Source organism: Ammospiza caudacuta, chromosome 4 (assembly GCF_027887145.1).
Source record: "Ammospiza caudacuta isolate bAmmCau1 chromosome 4, bAmmCau1.pri, whole genome shotgun sequence".
Taxonomy (NCBI): domain Eukaryota; kingdom Metazoa; phylum Chordata; class Aves; order Passeriformes; family Passerellidae; genus Ammospiza; species Ammospiza caudacuta.
This window is the reverse complement of record NC_080596.1, coordinates 56390194-56409857: the sequence shown is the minus strand read 5'-3', so window position 1 is coordinate 56409857 and position 19664 is coordinate 56390194. Positions and strand designations below refer to the sequence as shown.

The window sequence follows — 19664 nt, the reverse complement described above, 5'->3', positions numbered from 1 at the left end:
AATGCGTACAATATCTTTTAGTATTCCAGAGTTTATCTGGGTGGAATTGTCTACAGAGAAATAAAATGCATAAAGTGATGAAAGGTGGAGGAATTTTAATTCAAATGATTACAATAAAAAATCTGTTCAGTGTTGTTTTTGTAAATGGCATAAGAAACCAATCTATTCTCCAGCAAGACAAGGCAGCTTAGCTACTTCATTTGATTATTAGGGCATCTTAGCAAATACTCCTGAGTCCACATAATGGCTACTCCCGTATGCTCCTAAGGGTTGTGTGGTCTCTTCTCTCAGTCTGCACACTACAAGGTTAGCTTTACACAGAGAAAATCAAGATTGCAAAAGCATTCCTCAACAAGGAGACATTTCCCTTTTGGTCCTCAGTTCCTCATTGTATTTCCCACCCACTTAACCACAACATTCATTTTTATAAACCAAACTGTCAAAAGCATGCCTGCACCACCCTTTTGCATTTTTAGCATGGATTAAATAGAAGAAAACTGTCTTATGCTATTCCAGATTCAAATCTCTGCATTTACATCCCTATTCAATAGATTATCATCATGGTTAAGGGTGGAGGATGTATTTAATGGCTACTGTGCCAAGTGGTCATGAGTTACCGAGTAAGTCATAAGCCCAAGTGCATGTGGACACTGGAAATTGTCTTAGCAAAGCTGCACTGTGTTCTTCAAAGTTTTTGCTCCCCTTCACTTTTTGACATGCCACAAGTTTCTAAATTTTGCAACAGCAGAAGAGCTGAATGGATATTAGCAGCAGCAGGAGGAAAGCAGAAGAGTCCCTGACCTTTACTCAAGATGCATTGTTGAAAGCGACGGGAGACTACCCATCCTTGTTGATCAGCATTGAACTCCAATTTATTGACCTCACTTACACACTTTTATAGTGGTGTTAATTAAGCTCATGCATATTGCAAAATCCGAGCTCATCATAGGTCACAGATTACACATTAACCCCTCCTTTTGTTTTCAATACCTGTGGTTTGTTATTGAATCCAAGATTTCTGTTCTCGCCCTGACATGAAGGGTTCTCAAAACCTCCATGTCTGTTCCCAAAACAGCCAAAGACAGAATGTTTACTTGTTATTGAAGACAGGCTTGAGAACTTAGCTGTTTACAGAAACAGGCTGTGAGAATTTGCTCCTCACAGATGCCTTTTACTTTTCCATCAGCTGTATATGATTATGGCATGTCTGAACAAAACTCTATAAGCCATTTCTGAGCAAAATTCTCCAACAATGCATCTTCAAAAAAAAAGTAAGACTTAGACCTATCACATAGTTTAGTATAGCCTGAAAGCTTTCCCACAGTCTTGGGGCCAAGATGCCATACCTGCTTCATGTCCACCTTTTGCCAAAATCCAGGAGCCCATCTCTACCCAGGAAAGCATTCAAACTGACATTCACTGAGAGGCCAATGGCCACTTCCCACTGGAGTGATTTCTGCATCACAGTTTCTGAAAGCTGTCCCTAGACTCAGCAGTGGGGCTTAGCTTCATTTAGGTAATAAATCACAACATCATCTTTAGAAAGCCAACATTAAAATATTTGCAAAATATGAAAATCACTCTCTTGAGGTAGAACTGGAGCAAAGTACTTGACAAGAGTTTAACATGACATTAAATAACTCCTGAAGGGGTTATTTTAAAGGAGACACTGTTTTTTGTGCATCAGAACCATACGCCTCTACGTAAGATCACAAGTCGAGATTTCCACCAGTATGCTTAAACTGCATTACTTGCATAATGGAGAATTTCTGAAACATCCCTGAGCAGACTGGTCTTTCAGAGGAATGAATATGTAGTATTATGCTGCTGTTGTTTCCCATCAATGAACTGGGCAGAATCTGAATAAAAGGAGGGTGGAGAGAGAAGAAGCAGTGTTGACCTGCCTGAGAAAATGTGAGGGTGGCATTACTGGACAGCAACCTTTGGGGAAGGCTCTCCTCTTCCTTTAACCATATTCAAGCAGTATAAGATACACTGGAGATTGGACTGCCGGGTTATGTAGAAAGTTACACTGGTATTCATGATTGTTCCCACGAACTTAAAGGCTAAGATCTATAGAGCCAATTTTTTAGGTCAGATTATTGTCCCTGTATCTAACAGATTCACTTAGCTGTTTTTTTCAGTTTACAATGATCACATTTCTGTGAAGAAAGCAAAGCATCTTCAGGATTCTGTCAAAGAAGAGCTGCAAAACCAGCAACCACTGTATCTCTGCTAAAAGAAAACGTGGTTTTGCAAACACTAGCAATGCAATGGAAAGATTGTTTTTTTACAGCTCCTTCCCTGTGTCCTTGGAACATTTCTACCTTCATGAGACATTTGAAGACATACTTCTGAATTTGTAAAATTTACAGGATTCAGACTAAGTGCCAGTCAAAAATTATCATTGTAAATCACAGAGACTTAGGTCCATTCTCTTATTTCTTTTTTTGATTGAACAGAAACCAGATGGAGCTCTGTTCTCTTACATGTTCCTGCAAGCTTCATACTGGCAATAGGGTTTTGGCAGAAGTTTTATAAATAAACATATATTTCTACATGATAATGTGATAGGAAAAGGACTTGAAATGGTCCTTGGTAGAATTTGTTAGTACCTTTAAAGGATGAGATCCTCAAAATTCACCTCAATGTGGGGTGATTTATCTATTTTGTCAGTGAATTTCTCCAATTAGCTACACTCATGTTTCTGTGTGTGCCAAGTATTGCACCAGAAACGGCCACTATTTTGGAAACTTGGGGCCTGGGTAGAGTTGTTATGAAAGTGTTTGCATCTAAGGTTTGCATTATTATCTGCATTAACTACAAACTGATCTTAGAGCTAATATCTTGGTTGTGTATATTTACATGAAAGTCTAGTGAGTTGATGCCTTCCACAGGTCTCTTCACATGTCCGGTCTGATAAATGTATTTAAGACACTTTAGTAGTGGTGAGAAAACTTTGAAAACAGGGAGAATAGCTATGGCATTTTTTTTTTTAATTTATTTTAACTTTAGAAATAGAAGTGTTCAAGGCCAGGTTGGTTGGGGTTTTGAGGAACCTTTTCTAGTGGAAGATGTCTTTGCCCTTGACAGGTGGCTGGAACAAGATGAAATTTAAGGTCCTGTCCAACCCAAACCATTCTAGAATTCTCTGATACTACGATTTATTTAAAAAATATCAACTTAAGAAATATCAAGTGGCTTACCCAGAAGGGCTTAATCACTAGAAAATAGCCCAGTAAGAGAGAATACACAGTTCCAAAGCACTTTTTATGGAGGAAAGTGCTGAGGATGTATCAGCTATACTTTAAACAGAGGGATATTGAAGGCTCTGCCTTCTCTAGCTGGGTTTTAAATGCAAGCTGACACAGATACTGCGGTCTTTCAGATGAGCAACATGAGTGCTGACTGGACCAAGCCTTTCAGGGGAGGTAGTCAGAGGAAAATTCAATTTGTGAATCCCAGCAGAGAATGAAATAGGAGCTGTACCCCTGAGCAAGCCATGACTGATGATTTTGAGGAAGTTGACAAGTAGACATTTAAGTGAGTGTTAATAATGTCAGAAGAAAGGTATCCTGCATTCTTTTGGTGAACAAATTGGAGTAGCTGAGCAGGGGCTCTGAGATTTTAAAATTTGGACTTGTCCAATTCTTTTGCCTAAAATGAAATCACCTTCTGATGAGAAATGGGTTTTCACGAGTCCTCTACACAAATGGGACAAATGTTTGTTAGTGATTTCAACTGACTGCAGTGATTTATTTCCTATAGACAGATGGATCTGCATTCAGTTTTCAAAGTTAGTTTCTCTGTTCTCCATTCATATTTTAACACCAGTGAAAAAATAAAAATTTTGTCAAAACAAACTTCTCATTTCTTGATTACCTACAGGAGGGCAGAAGAGTTGCCTTAAGCACTGCATTAGTGACAAAACAATGCAGTTTTTTAAAGGTGTTTTAGCTGCCATGTCTCTCCTTTTGTTTGATTCCTGGTAGTCCTAACTACTAAGCCTTACTGCTGCTTTAACTTGATCAGATTTTGTCTTTTATTTCATTAATAATTCTTTTACTGGAGGCTTTCACTTCGTGAACTCCCTAAGTTTGGTATTTAATAAAAACAGAAGAACTAACTAAATCACTTGCATTAATGCACTAGTGCTAATTTTTGGCAGAAAAATTACATATCCGTATTTTTGGCAACATCAGTGTTTCATTCAGTTTACCTGATAAAAAATTAATGAAGAAAAATACCTTAGGTTTTGTGACTCTGCTTTTGAAGATGAATTTTGAAGATATTATTTGATTTGAAACAATTTATTAAGTCTTCAGAAATAATAACCAAATTAAATAAAGACAATATTATTTTTTTATTCCTAATGGTTTGAATATCTTTCTGACTGCAATGCAAAATAATAACTAGTATATGACATAACTTATAATCCATAATTGTTTATAGGCACACTCTATAAAAATATGCCTCCATGTATGTGGACGTGCATGTGTGTTTGTGTAGATGAATGCACAAGTGTGCGTGTATAAATTGAGAGATGTTCCAAATGATCATCCTAAGTTTTGGAGTCCTGGTTGGTGACATTTCAAATTTAATAAATATAAAAACCCTTTTCCAATATAGAGTTAATTTAGAGGATTGTCTGCATGAATGAGAAATAGAGTAAACTGTGTTGAGGGTTAATAAAGGCTCATGGCATTTCTTAAAGACCCAGGAGAGCTTGCATCATGGGCATGGGCTGCAGAGACACGTGGGGACCCCCCTCAGTGCTACCCTAGCCCTGGTACAGGACATGATGACATCCCAGAACTAAGCCCTGGCAAGAGGTTGTTATATTTGTTGACAGACACTACCACTGGCTTTATTCTACTTCTCAAAAAGAGCTTGTGATGTACCAGCACTACATGGAGGTGGCCACTGGTCTGATCCAGACCAGAATTTCCTGCATTCCTCTCTGCTGCTCTGACTGTCTCAGCCAAAGGAACAATCTGCAGTTAGTCCAGTAAGAATTTACCTGTGAATACAGTCATATCACCTCAGAAGAGTATTTTTTTCCTCTTTCTCCAGAGAAATAGAGATGTTAGTACTTGGGCTGGTTTGCTTACTTCCTCTGGGTGGCAGCTGTGCCAGTAAGTCCTCAGCACCTTCCTGCCCTCAAAAGACCCCCATATCCCTGATCTCCTGATGACCTGCCCAGACTTCTTATGGTCAATGTGAACATAACAAGGGTAACAAGTCTGTGCCAATGTGGTTTTTGTAAGAAAGGCTGATGAGAAGGGATAATAAAACCATAATACAACTATTCATGTCTGATCATCCTCATTAGATGGATTTACTTCATAAAGTTATATCATCAGCTCCCTGCAAAACAATCTCTTATCTTTTTCAGCAGCTTTTGCTGATAGGACTGCCACCAGCTCATTAGGAGATATCTCACACCTGCTTATGAAATAGGAAAAAAAATTTTGTCCTCATCATTACGGTATCTTTTTATTGAAAACTCTGACGCTTAGAGAAACTCAAACCCTAAGTCTGGTTTGCCTATTGTTGAAGGCAAAGCAGACTTGACTTGGCGAAAATGTTACTGTTAATCAAAAACTGAGTAGCATAGTGAGAAAGAAAACCAAACTAAAAACACCCTCCCCACTCCTTTTTCCAGGCTCTCACACTCTGATGCAAGCAGACCTGCACCCAGGATCCAAAAGATTACTAAAGAGCCACAACAGAAAAGTCCTTCTAGTGTCACCTAAGCATGAGGGATGGCTGGAGCCTCCTCATGGAGGTCTGGCTGCCCCACCAAGCAGGTCAATGAGAAGCCCTTTGCCTGCACAATTTGAGACTGCATGATGTCAGAAAAGACAAATGTCAAAGAGAATCTCTCTTCCAAGATGCTATGAAGACAAAGACAGCAGGAGAAGTATAGTGAAACCTCCCCGTCCACTCCTTTTACACTGTGGAAGCTTCAAAAGGTGCATCTTACAGTGAAGGAAAACAGCATGAGAGTACCTCTGACAGGAGCTTGTAAAGAGGAGCATCAGCTTCAGCTCACATTTCCATCCAAGACACTCAAACAGCTCCAGTCCCTGTTGTTCCTCCTCTCCCAAAGGCTGAATCTGCAGTGCTTCACTGCTGTGGGGTGAATGCCCACCCATGACAGAGATCTCCCAGCCTGTCTGCAAGCATCACCTCAGAGACACACCGACCTGTCTTATTTTGATGGATGCTTTTGTAACCACTAAAGACATCTCTGGCTTGTTTTTGAAATGCAGAGCAATACTAGAGTGATGGACACAGAGAAATGGCACTGGCTTGGCAAACTCTGATCGACAGCTGGTTCACAGTATTTCAGAACAGACTGCAATATTGTTTTGGAGTGCTTCCCTTTAGCTGCTAAACCGAGGCATGAAAGGGAGAAAAACTGCATGAACACTGTGAAAAATGATAGCAGGAAGAGCTTCTAATACTCAGTGGTTTTGACACTTACAGTTCTGTTTTCAGCAGTTTGCTTAAGACACCTTTCTCTACTTTCTTGTCTTTAGGAAAACAAAGATGTGGGAGGCCCAAGACTGGAATACAATTTTCTTACAGGAGATGAAGATGTAAACAGCTGCAAATTTTATGCTTTTTTTATTATTGCTATTTTTGATCTCAAAAGTTTTTGTGAATGGAACAAAGAGACCCATATCTTCTTGTGTATAATTCATGAACACAGCTTGTGATTGAACTGCTGATATTTTTTTAATGTGTTCTTGGCTTTTTTCTGGCATGTGAGTGAAAGAGAAATTGCACATATGACATAAGCAGAGCTTTCTCTTTGCTCTTTATGCTTGTAATGCTGTTAGCTATATTTGCAGGCTTTGACTTGAGAAGATTCATTGCTGGCAGAGCAGTGAGGTCTGGACAGTTGGCAGGTCAAAACATTTATTAGTGCGATTGTGCAGAAAAGTTTGGCTCCATGGTAGAGAAGATCCCTCTGAAATAAATATGGAGACTGGGAAATTAATTATTAAGGAGGATGTTGCAAAAACATACATCAATACTGTTCAATATGTGGTTGGAAGGTAATTGAAAAAAATTATGTAGACTCTGACTTAAAAGGAGAGGAAGTCTGATGAACACACACTATAATTTCTGACAGCACTGTCTGGCTGCTGAACCTGTCAGGGTCCAAAGCAGCACTGGAAAAAGGCCAAGCCCAGTCTCCAAGGCAGGGCTCAAGCATGAAGGAGACTGCCAGAGAGCTTTGGTTATTTCTCACTTCTTTCCTATGTTACTTTCACTTCACCTGTAGGAGGGCATGTTTCATTGAAGCATTTTAATCCCTCTTTCTATTTAAAAAGTATTTAATATTCTCCTAAATTTATGTTCCATTAAACTCTGTATAAGAGCCTTTCACAGAGGTGCATGAGGGAGCTGATCACTGTGTTCATTTCCACATATTAGTTACAGAGCTGCCTACAGCTGCTTAAATTTCACCACCACTTAAAAATCCTTTGAACCATATTACAGTCATGGAGTGGGTTATTTTGGGTTATGTCTTTTTTTCTTCTTTTTAACAAAACTGTCTGATACTAAACACACATTGCTTGATTTAAATTAACATTAGAGAAGATTTATGTAATCCAGTTCAGGATACACATACACATCCAAGCCAATATTTTCTCTCACATATATATATAGAACTAAGTCTGTATTAAACTCAAATAAAAATGGCATGGTGATACTAATTTTGATTGCATTGTTACTTGGCTGGCTTTGACCAATTCTTTCTTTCTTTCTCTTTCTCTCCTTCTTTCCTTTTCTTTCTTTCCTTCTTTCTTTATTTTTCTTCCTCTTTCTTTCCTTTACTTCTTTTCTTTTCTTTCTGAAAGCACCAATAAATAAGTCCTAAATCTCCTCTAGAGTAAAATGGTTTTTTTGGAGCTACTTAGTCATTCTACCAGTCTTTTCCACCTCCAAGGGAACTGAAAACAGAATTCCTCTTATGAAAAAGATTAAATAGCACCAGAAGACAAAGCACACCTTTTCCCAGGACCCTAACAGTTACTTCAATGCAGTTTAATACATCCCTTCTATAAAGGCTGTTAAGGGTGAACCTGCAGAAGGTTCTGATCTTAACTTTTTCTCTGCTGGACACTTCTTTTTATGACTGAGGGTTATTCTTTATGACTGAGAGAGGTTATTCTTCTCTCTCTTTTCACTAATATACCATAAGTGGTATAGTAGTACAGCAAACTACTTTTTCAAACTGTCTCAAACATAAGATGTCTTTACAATCTACTCAGAAATCATATTTCCCAAGTCTTGACTTTCATCTACTTTTTCAACTCTGGACTGCAGGAAAAAAGTGAATTTTTTGCACAGTCATTCTGTTTGGCATTTCAGCAGGCTTGGGTTTACTGTGATCACTTAAAAAAATTTCTAAATAGGTCTGTGAGAATCTGGGAAGTAGTCAGAGAAAGCATCTTTCTAAGCATGCAACAAATTATATGTTTAATAAGTGCAGCTAATACTTAGCAATTTAGCATATTGTTCTGATTTTGTTAGCTTCACTACTGTTTTCACAGGAAGCTGGCTTTGAAAAAAATGACCAAAAAAAAGAGTAGTAATACCTATTACTGGAAATAAAGTCTGGAGGTGTATCTCCTGCTCAATTTTCTTTGGCATATTTAGGGTTCAGAGTTCCTTTAACTTGGCAAGCCTGGGCAAGGAACACTTACCCATGTGCATGCGGTACATTCACTCCCATATAATTACTTTTTGTTAATGCTCTGAAATTATTTTCTTTCATTTTAACATAGTCTCCAGTCCTGCAGACATCCAAGCACATGAATAACAGACTCCTAACTTCAATCAGATTACAACTGGGAATAAAGTACTTAGCCATGTGCAGCATCTGGTTGCAGAATTAAGATCATTCATCTCTTGGGTCTTCCTAGGAAGCTACAGAATAAGATATGTGCATGTGGACTATGGGGCTCATGCAATGGGGCTGCTTTATCTAAGATGAGCAAAAAAAGTTTTTAGAACTCATAGGGCAATCCACACAGCTAATCCAGCAGCTCCTGCAGAAAGTAAATCAGCTCCAACAATCACACCATTCAAGCACTGTGGCATTTAGAGGAGGAAATACAGTCTGTATAGGGAGTTCATTAACAGTCCAGGCTAAAAGGAGGTGTGGGTCTATGTGTTTCATCAAAATCAAGGACTTTTCTTTAATATCACCTTAAAAATCCATTGCATCTGATATTTGAGAGAGGACAGCATCTTGCAAGACCACTATTCACTGAACTTTACTCAAGTATCTTGAAAAGAAGTTTGATTCCTTTGATGTCTACAAGTTTCATTAACATATACATAGGCTCAGAACAGTGCATGATGTTAAAAACTTCAGTGTAATATGTCACACTTGAACCTAAATTCCTCATGAATTATCTCAAGTATTTTTCTATGTCTACACACATTTATAGTATGTATTTTCAGCAGTAAAGGCATTTTCCAGTATTTTGCTCAATACATTAAAAGCTTATTTTTAAATTTGTAAAAACATTTAAAAATTTTAAAAAAGACCCTATATTTTGAGCTGTTATTAGAAGAGGTAATGAACTTAATATGCCAATGTAAAAATGGAAAATAAAGGAGTTTTCTGAGTGTTTCTGAATGTTGTTTTTAGTGTTTTATCATTAATGTATTAAAACATGTACAAAAATGCATTAAAGGATCAGGAATATTTTCCTGCAGGTACTTAAAACCTAATAAATAATGAATGTGATCATTAACTACATGGGCAGAAGTACAGAGCATTACCAAGAAAAAACCTGCATAAAATCTGCCCTTTGAATGGATGTGCACCGTTGTTTTTAATACTTAAAAGCCCACTTGAATATACTCAGTTGTGTGTGAAGAGAAAACAAAAGAAGCAAGCGTGCTTGAATTAATATTATATTTTCAAATGAAACATTTAAATATTGCCAAGAGCAGCGCGGGTGTCGGGAAGGGCAGCGGAGCGAGCCGAGCGGAGCGCGGCGCCATCCGTCCCTCAGCGCTGCTTGAGCAGCCACAGAGGTTTGTGCAGGTCCAGGGAGCTGAAGTACGACCACCACCACGGCTTCTCCCTGCCTGCCGCGGACCCTCCGCGAGCCTCGGCCTGCCCGTGCTGGGCGTGAGGGTCAAAAAGTTCCAGCGGGTCCTGAGGGTCATAGGCGTCCTCCATGGAGCGCCGGAGCAGCTTGCTGGGCCAGGCCTCGGCGGGCCGCAGCACGAAATCCACGCGGCCGGCCTGCTTCATCCTGGTGGGGATGGTGACCCTCTTCATCACCCGGCTGTAGCCCGGCGCCTGGGCGCTGATGATGAACGTGCCCGGAGGCAGGAGCCGCCAGTAGTCGCCATCAGCAGCTTGGGAAAGGGACAGGCACAACAAAACCAAGATCAGTTTTTCACCTCACAGCCCCTGTAGCTGCACGCACTACCTCAGATGGCAGCTAAGGGGTGGGCCATGAAAGCAGCTCAGATTTTGGAAAATGTTTGAAGGCAAACTCTAGATAACATAAAAGAGACTTTGCCTGTGAAAACTTGGCCCTTGGCAGTTAATGGAGTAAAATTCACATACAAAATGTCACTACCTGCTGTTTCTGTATCACAGGAAAGAGATGCTTTCCTTCATGCTGCTTTTCTCAAGGGTACAAGGAATAACTCCCATAGAAATCAATTTAAAACTAAGTGAAACTTAAGAAAACTTGGCCCTTGGGAAGTAATGGAGTAAAAATCACATACAAAATGTCCCTACTTGCTGTTTCTGTATCACAGCGAAAAGACACTTTCCTTCATGATGCTTTTCCCAAGGGAACAATGAATAACTCCCAAAGAAATCAATTTAAAACTAAGTGAAACTTAAGAAAGTGAAATCAGAGTCCAGGCTGCAATATATACACATATATATATTTAGAATGTCTGAGGAGCTAAGAAATCCCTCTTTTAATTAAATTACATTCAATTCCTTAGCAGACATTCTTGCATGTAAGACTATGTATGGACTTGGAGCTGCAGCTGGTATAAATTGCCATTAGTGTAAAACGGGTGTAAATTTCCTCCAGCTGAAGGTTAGACCCTGCAGGCAAAAGCAGGGAGCTTTAAAACTGAAAAATTTAAAATTTATTCCTCATTTTATATTTCCTTTATTTTGAATGGCAAGTCTCTTAGCTCAGTTAGTGTTGCATTTAATACTAGTTTCTCATGGAATTTCTTAGTTCTTTTTAACTAAAATCAAAAAACTTTTTAACCATATGACATTTTTAACCCCACCTAACTCAGAGCAAATACTCTCTTTCCTACAGTGTAAACATATTTTTCTTTAATTCTTAATCCTTTAAAGGTCCACTGCCAATGGGAAGCCATTGTCTAGGAAGAAGTTTGAAAAAGACCCTAATTCATGCCAGAGTCTCCCACCAGCCTTAATAATCTGCATCATCTCCACTATTGTATCCCCTCTAGTACTGTTTTTTTTGAAAGCTGGAAAACATCCACTACATTATAAGCCATTCTGGCTTTCCAAATTGATTCAACAACGATCATTAGACCAAAATGTAACCATTCATATCTTCTATTTTGCACTTCTATGGCCTACCCTGTTCTCACTGAAATCAATAATAAAAAGAAAGCATTGATTTCAGTGACAGCCTAAGAGCTCAGAACTTTATGACTGTGAAAAATAACAGTTGTACATGCCCCAATATATGTTTATCAGCTGGTGACAGGTATAAAGTGGACATAATTCAATGTTCTAATAATAATAGTTCCAAAAATTGCACATATTTATGTGTTTCCACATGAACAGGAAAAGTTGTGGACCCTTCAATTTCTGCAATTATTCTAGTTGTGAAAATCAGAGGGGATTCTACTGCACTACCCACAACATGTTCACAATATCTCAACTAACTTATTCCATCAAGGTTCCATATCTCCACATGCTGAGTTACAGCCCCTGAGCAGAGCTGTTGCCATATTCTCCCAAATTAGCTTTGGTGAACAGCAGACTGTTCCAGGTGGAATTTTTCATATGAAGAGCTCCATCATCCCAGAGACAGGACAGACTTAGCAGTCAGCTTAACATGTCTTCTCTCTTGTTATTCCAGAAGAGAACCCCCATCTGAGCCTTCAGTTTTCCATTAAGGTGTCATTTCTACCAAACATGGCAATACTTTTGCAGGTTAAGCTCTCAGTACTTTCAACCTGCCCCAGGAAAAATCTTAAACCAAAAATATTACCTGTGGTGACATCATGCTGAATGCCCCTGACTGAAATACGAGCATTTTTTATTGGGTTGCCAAACTTATCAGACACAATTCCTTTTATACCCCGATGAACCTGGCAAAGCAAAGCAGAGTTAGACGGGAGTCACTGCGATACCACCTCCTCATCACAAGGAAACCTTTGTAGAGAGGAAGCAATTGTCAAAAAATTCACCCCATTCAGAGGCTCTCAGGAGATAATGTCCCTTCAGATCACATGGCCTATTTAGGGAGGTCCAAGGGGACTGAGGGAAAGGGAAAATGGAACCATAGCATTTTTAGGACAGGTATGTGGCTCTGCTTGGAGAGACCCTTCTCTGCACAAATCACTGGCACCTTGTGATGTGACCACAGTATTTAAGGACTGTTCCACAAAGAAATGAAAAGTTACGGCTTTCAAAACCAATCTGGTGCCCAGAACACAATGTGAAGGCATCACTTCAGGTACTTGTGACTCATCATCACTCTGCTGCCTACACTTCACTGCCTGTCAGAATGTCATGACAGCAATGTGTATGACAGCCATTTCCCCTTCTCTACAAGCACAGAACTGAGCTGCTTGAGCTGTTGAGAAATGTGCTTGGTGAAAAGCTAAAGAGCAATGTGAATTTTTTCATACAAGGAGGTCCACTAACAGCTATACTGGAAGTTCAATAAAATAAAACAAAACAGAAAAAATGTTCAAAGTATTGAAACATTAGGCCTCTTTAGGTTCTCTTTTTACAGCATTCCAAATTTAAAATATTTTATATCTGGAAATGTATATGACCTTTTTTAAGTGAAAAATAATTCCATTTTGATTTTTTCTATAAACAGCTATGACCAACTTGGGTTGTTCTTTACTTCCCCAATTTCTCTTTTCTCTTCTACTCACTCTCCCTTTCTCAGTACCCTTGTCAAAAGAGAAGAATAGAAAAAAAGCACAAAGTATCAAAACAATGGGAAAAGCACATTTGCTTTTCTGTTGGAATATGGAGATGTTTAAAAATAATCATTAAAGTATCCAACTTTACAGTAGTTGATAATACATAGTTTGAAAAAATAAGTCTAGTCTAGTGAGAGCAGTTTTTAATTTAAGGTGAGACTATGTTGTCACTGCTCTTGTTAAGCAGCTGTCCCATGTACTGAATTAAGCTGCTCACTGGAAAGTTTAGGAGCAACTCAATATAAGGATTTGAAAACTATTCCTTATAATGAAGCACTGCAGTTTGCTTTGCAGTACAAACTTGGGGATTTATCATATGGATAGAAAGTAAATATGGTCAGAACAGTCATCTCGCACTCAAATTCAATTTACAGTGTAGACATACTCAAAGTAGTATGACCTCATCTAGCTTCAATACTAATTTTGCAATTATAACATGACAGGATAAAAATTACAAAACTGAAATTTCTTTCTCAATCTTGCTTTGGTTTGCTTTATTAAATGTACTATTTTTCATTTTTCCCTCAAATTGGTGTCACATGAGTTTGGCAGGGTGTTTCAATACTGCTTCTGATGGGGAGAAGAGATCAGTGTTTAGGAAACTGAATTCTACTTCTGTGTGTTGAGGCAAGTATATTTGTACACACACCAAATAGCCTGGTATGTATCAGAATAAGAAAAGTTTGAATTGGTTATGGCAGACTTAATCCTTATCGTGGGTAATTCAGTCATCCTTATCTGCAAAGTTGTTTTGCTTACTGTCCTGCATTTACTCAAAAAGCTTTTCCAGCACAGACTTCTACAGTATCTCACACTATAAAATCTTTACATCTTGAAGACTTCAATTGTAATATATATGGATTTAACCCAGCTCCATTTGGATTCACTAAAACTCATTTTCATCAGACAGCTGTAAAACGAAATGAGTTTGGTGGTCTGTACTGCAGACTTTATTGAATGATAATACTTACCACAAGTAGCAAGAGGTTGCTTAGAAAGGCCATAAAAACACTCCTAACAATTTTAAATTACTGCATACTCTATCAAAATAAGGCATGACAGAAAGCTAATCTGCTAATGGCTGAGAGAAAGAGCAACTTCTGTTTCTGTGCTCACTTACTTATTGTCAGTGAGGTATTTGTTTTTGCTGAGCTTAAACTTATTATTAAAAATGACATTTAAGTGGCACACTTTAATGCTCAGAGACACACAGTTCTTCCTTAAAGATTTGGCTTTAGGTTTTTAAAAACTACTGTCATAAAAAAATCAAGATCAAAAGTGTGCAAATGGTATTTCTAGCAAGATTTTAGCTGAATCTAAATTTCTTGCTGTGGGACCGTAGAGTTTGGGACACAAACATGGAATATGGAAAGGAAAATTTCAGGAAGCTTTCTGGAGAGCAGATCTTCTTGCTTTAGTCTTCAAAAGGAAAGTTGATTCATACTTTTCTGAATGTTAAGGTTTTCTCTAGTGCTAAAATTTTGCACAGTTGATGAATAATGCTCCCCAAAGCATTCGCAGATAATTCCCTTTCTCACTATTTTCAAGGCCTTTGCAGTCCTCAGTCTCAAGCCCTTCTGCAGCATAGACAAAATACCACCTGTGTGTCCTGCCAGATAAACTGAGGCACTGGGGACCCTGGAGAAGTGTGTGGTTTTGATTCAGCATCATCTCGAGGGCTAACCAGGAAAATAGCAAAGAAATTAATTTTGACAAAGAATGAAAAAGAAAAACAAAATGCAAAAAGGTCTGTAAAAGCAGAGCAGTACCATTTCCATGTAATTCAGAAGGGCAGCTTTGTTTTCATGCCATATTGTAAACAATTCTTCCTCCAAAGGAAACTTTTCACATCCTACCTCCACGGTAACTTCAAAGCAATTTGTGTGAAGGTAATTAAAATCTGCCATACCTACAGGTTTAAAAAGAAAGAAGACAGCTTATGAACAGCCTTGTAGCTTTTAGCTGGAGCTTTGCTGCTGCAGCCAGCTGAATGCTGTCCCAATGGGTGTGGGTTATTATACTGTAAAAAGCACTTGCAAATATATAAAAAGTGTTCAACAAATTCAGAATTCTATAGCTTGTTTCAACTATAAAAACTAAGGACAATGACACTCCTTTCAGGCAAAAAAGCATAATTTTACATTATTATTCACCTGGCCAAGAAGTAGCAATACAGCAATAAAGATTGGTTAATTACAGTAACTGTATAATTGGCTGTATCAGAGGTGATTGCCAAGGGTCACCAGAAAAGAAATGACCTTTTGCCATTATTATGTTCAAAACTCTTTCGGTACAAAAGACATTGGATATAATTTTGGGAAGAAAGTAAGCCAAAGAGATCTAAACCTAATTCTCACACATGCCCTAAAGCATTCTAAATGTCTAGTTTCAACATAATTATTTGGGGATCCAGCTGGGTCCTATTGGAAAACACAAGTGAAGCGCAGCTGAAAATTTATGAACACTGATATTTTATCCATGCCAGTATTGAAGGAATTCTAAAGAAAACAAAATACTATTATTGGGGAAATCAAATTAACAGTGGAAGCACAAATGAATTGGACGTTTGTCTCTGTTGTAGTTTTCCCTGAAAAAAGAATTTATTTAAACAGATGAGGAAGCAGCACATGCATTGCCTACAAGATGGATTCAGACTCAGGAAGCTAAGGAATGAGAGCATAGCATTAAGAATTTATTTCTACATGTCAGATTTAAAAATAAAAAATATTATATTATATGGTATAACAAATGTGACCCTTGCATAACTTGTTAATTTTCCTCAAATCCCATTGGGGTTGAACACATCCCATGTTAACCGCATAAAAACGTTACCAACATAGATTTATTACTTAAATCCCCTAAAAATTATGTTTTACATGGGCAGGACCTTAACCAAACTGAAATGAATAAAATCATTTTGTTCAAACCCTGGTGTCTTATAAAGGTCACATAGAGGTTTTACCTCACTTGATATGATGGTAAAGTGGTTTTACCTCCAGTGAAGCTGTACCACTCAGCACCATTTATAATACCTCCACGTTTCACAAAATTCCCACCACAGCGAAGCTCAGACCGGTCTGAGATGACGGGGTGCGCATCTGCATAGGCTTTAGCCAGCATCTTGAACACCTGTTACAGACATGATTAGAATATGTTTGCTTTTACAAACTGAACACTTTGCCATTGCTGTTATTAACTATTGCTGTTGTCAGTCCAGACAACAAGCCACCCTGTGTCCTCAAGACTGAAGGAGGGGATGAACTGCTCTATAAGGAAGTTTTGCTTGTTGCTAAGAAATTTTGATTTGTCCTCTTCTCTGGAGTTTCTTCTCTTCACTCCAATATATTTATCCAGGGACAACATATTAAATAACAATGGATTTTTTGATACTTGGCTTCAATCTACCACCTGGGGCAGGAGCAAAGGACATTTTTGGTTGTACTTCAAGTCCCAGGTTTTAAAATTTAAATTTAGGCTTCTTTTACGTTTTGTTTTAGTTTTTGATATTTTTTACCCTTCAGCCCAACTAAATCTTCACACTGAATGCTGCTGTTTAAAATAGTCAGTGTCAATTTGCTTTGCACTTATCACTCACACAGGAAAACCTGCCAGTTTGATCTCAGAGAGCTCCTTCTGTGTGGGGCAGAAACCATTCCAAAAAGTGAAGGATAGGATGTGATGATGCAGGATGTCACCACTGATTTCCAAAGAGTGTTGACACTGATGAAGAGCAGAGCAGTCACCACGCAGAAAGGAACAGTGGCAGAACATGTAGTGAAGACAGAAGAAAGAGCAGTTATCTGAAGAAACCATTTATTTGAATCATGTTCCTGCCCTTCTTCTCCAATGGTTATTCCAACTTTGTATAAAAATCCTCCCTCTCCTTTTTGTCTCTTTGGATCTTATCTTGCTAAGGCAAGACTCTCAGATTTCAATACTGAAATTACAGCAGTTATCAGGTGCTACATGATACTACTATTCATCATCATGAGTTTCATTCCATATTGCTTAAGACAGTGTGTGCAAGAAGTTTGGTGTCTAAAATCTAGTTTTAGAAGTTATCCTAAAGCTTTGTCCTAGTGTTGTCATCAAGGATAAAGACCCAAAAGATTAGGCATACAACATTGATTGATATTTGTGATTGTTTCTAATAATCACATGGCTGAGCCAATTATGGGATGAGGTAGGTGAGCAAGGAAAGGTGGAAAGACAGTTTAATGTAAGTGTAAAGACATATTGCTGACATACTTCTGATGACCAGAAACAAAAAATTCAGACTTAATATAAAATGCTTGTGCAACTCCCATAAGTTTCTATGTGTCTCAATATTGCTCAGGCCAGCAAATTGTGTTCTTCAAAGTTTTGCTGAAAAGAAATAGAAATTAATTAAATATGTTAAGAAGAAATTTCACTGACAATAGTTCAGTGCCAGGCACAATATCTTTAATTTCTACAGGAATTTGGGTTCCATTTCTGAACGTTCCATGGAAGATATTTGATATAAAGTTTAGAAGGTGACTATGTGAGTTAGGAGTATGATCCTCACCTTTTACAAAGACACCTGCAGATGTCCTATTTCCAGTGACCAAGCTTCCTCTTGTTTCACACCAAGAGGCATAAGGCTTTTGCCTGGCCAATAGTTCAAGTAAAATAAGGCCAGTGGTAGTGAGAAGAGGAAGAAAAAAGTTCCTGGATAACAATACATTTGTTATCACTTAGAAGCTAATGTATGACCAGTCATGGACCTCAAGGAAACTTAGATTTTTAGGTATAATATAGAGTAATAAAAAGGGGAAAACCAGAGGAATCCTTGTGACTTTGGCAGTGTGAGGCTTCACTCAGCAAAGTGAGGTCAGTGCTGTTACCTCAGCCAGCACTTTTACCCCACTGACCATCACAGGTTGGGTTTTTCAGAGGGAGGGAAGGGAGTGTTTCAGCTCACCAAAGGGAGTGAACTTGACTTGGTGTTGACCTTTCTGCTCTGGTGAGCAGAGTCATCAATTCAGTTTCTTGTTAAAAAAAAAAAAAAGTGTTAAAATTCCATCTCCACAAATCCCAAAATATGGGAAAGTTTTGAGGTGGGCTGAACCAGATGCAAGAATGTGAGTGTAAGGACATGGTCCAGTTTTGAGACTCCTTGCTCTCAGCCAGTACTGTCCCAGGTTGTGGTGCAGGCCAAAAAAAGACTTGAAATCTGCAGCATCTTGGAACAGAGGAGAGGATCCTTGTGCTTCCATGCACCATGACAGACATGCTGAGGTGGAAGCACAGATGCATTTTCAAATGGGGAAACGTGCTTTGAATATATTTCTCAAAATTTGATTTTTTAATATCTGGCTATCATCTGCTCTGCAGCATTTCACCCTGGTCTGCAAGTTTCCCCTTGCAGAGCAAATGTAGGAAGTCAGCATTCAGAACAATGGTTTTGGCCAATGTATGACAGATAACCAAACTGCTGTATTTTGGGATGCAGGTTCTCTGACAGCAGCAGCTGTAGAACACATTATTTAAATGCAGGTCACTTCATTGGTACAGGTTTTATATATTTCTGTGAAAAATTTCAAGTGATACTAACAGGGCTGTTAAGGTTTCTTGTGCTGTCATTTGAAAAATCAGTTTTTCACTGAAGACATCCCCAGCTCTCCCCTGCATGTTCTAAATGTCCAGATTTGTAGCCAGATTGCCAGACTTTGCAGTCACTGACTATGCAGCAGTCACCTGTATAGGGTTCCCTGTCCCTGTGCTGCAAGCCAGGAGTGCCATTAGGGTTTGTCCAGCTGTGCACTACACTGGGATAGAGCCCTGTGTCTGTGTGGCTGCATACTTCCCCTCAAAATACACGTGCTGTCCCTGAGTGGAAATGATGGAAGTACTGCTGTACTTCCATTCCAGGGGTGAACTGCTTGATGAAGCACACATGGCAATACTCCTTCACCACCTATGCATAGGATAGCCCTAGCCCAGGCAGTGGGATGTAAAAGCACAATTTTATGATTTCCCCCGTCCTCAGCAAGAGGTTCTGCAGGTTGCATTAGCACCCAACAGATATTTCTTACACAGGCTTGTTGCTGTGCAGTGCCTGGTTAATTTTACAGCTAAATCATTTTCATACATACATAGTCACTAGGCATTGTACAGCTCAGAAGAAATGGATTGATACAGAAAATGTTTAACAGTCATACATCTTTAAATATTTAATATGTGTTAGTGAGAACTGCCATTGCACAAGAAGTCAGCCTAGAGATATGCTCAAAGATAAAGGATGCTTCAAGTCAAAGATCAACTTCTGACTATTTTCAACTGTTCTTTGTTTATATAAAGAACCACTTTTCTTAAGGGGCCACAGACATTTGTAGCTCAGCTAGCAGGCTGAAAAGCTAGCTGTTCTCCTGGTGGGCATGTCAGCAATGAATACTAGATTGAGGAAGCCGAAGGGAAATAGGAAA

At 38.7% G+C, this 19664-nt stretch overlaps 1 protein-coding gene across 1 annotated transcript in view; it reads right to left on the bottom strand.

Moving 5' to 3' along the window:
- Window positions 1-10045: 10045 nt before the first annotated feature.
- Window positions 10046-19664, bottom strand: part of CPZ (carboxypeptidase Z) — a 34305-nt gene continuing 24686 nt past the window's right edge. The window contains exons 8-11 of the mRNA XM_058803927.1: window positions 16212-16347; window positions 14988-15127; window positions 12270-12369; window positions 10046-10401 (exon numbers count right to left, since the gene is read on the bottom strand). Of these exons, the coding sequence (XP_058659910.1) occupies window positions 10046-10401; window positions 12270-12369; window positions 14988-15127; window positions 16212-16347 (732 nt within the window). The remainder of the gene's footprint in view (window positions 10402-12269; window positions 12370-14987; window positions 15128-16211; window positions 16348-19664) is intronic.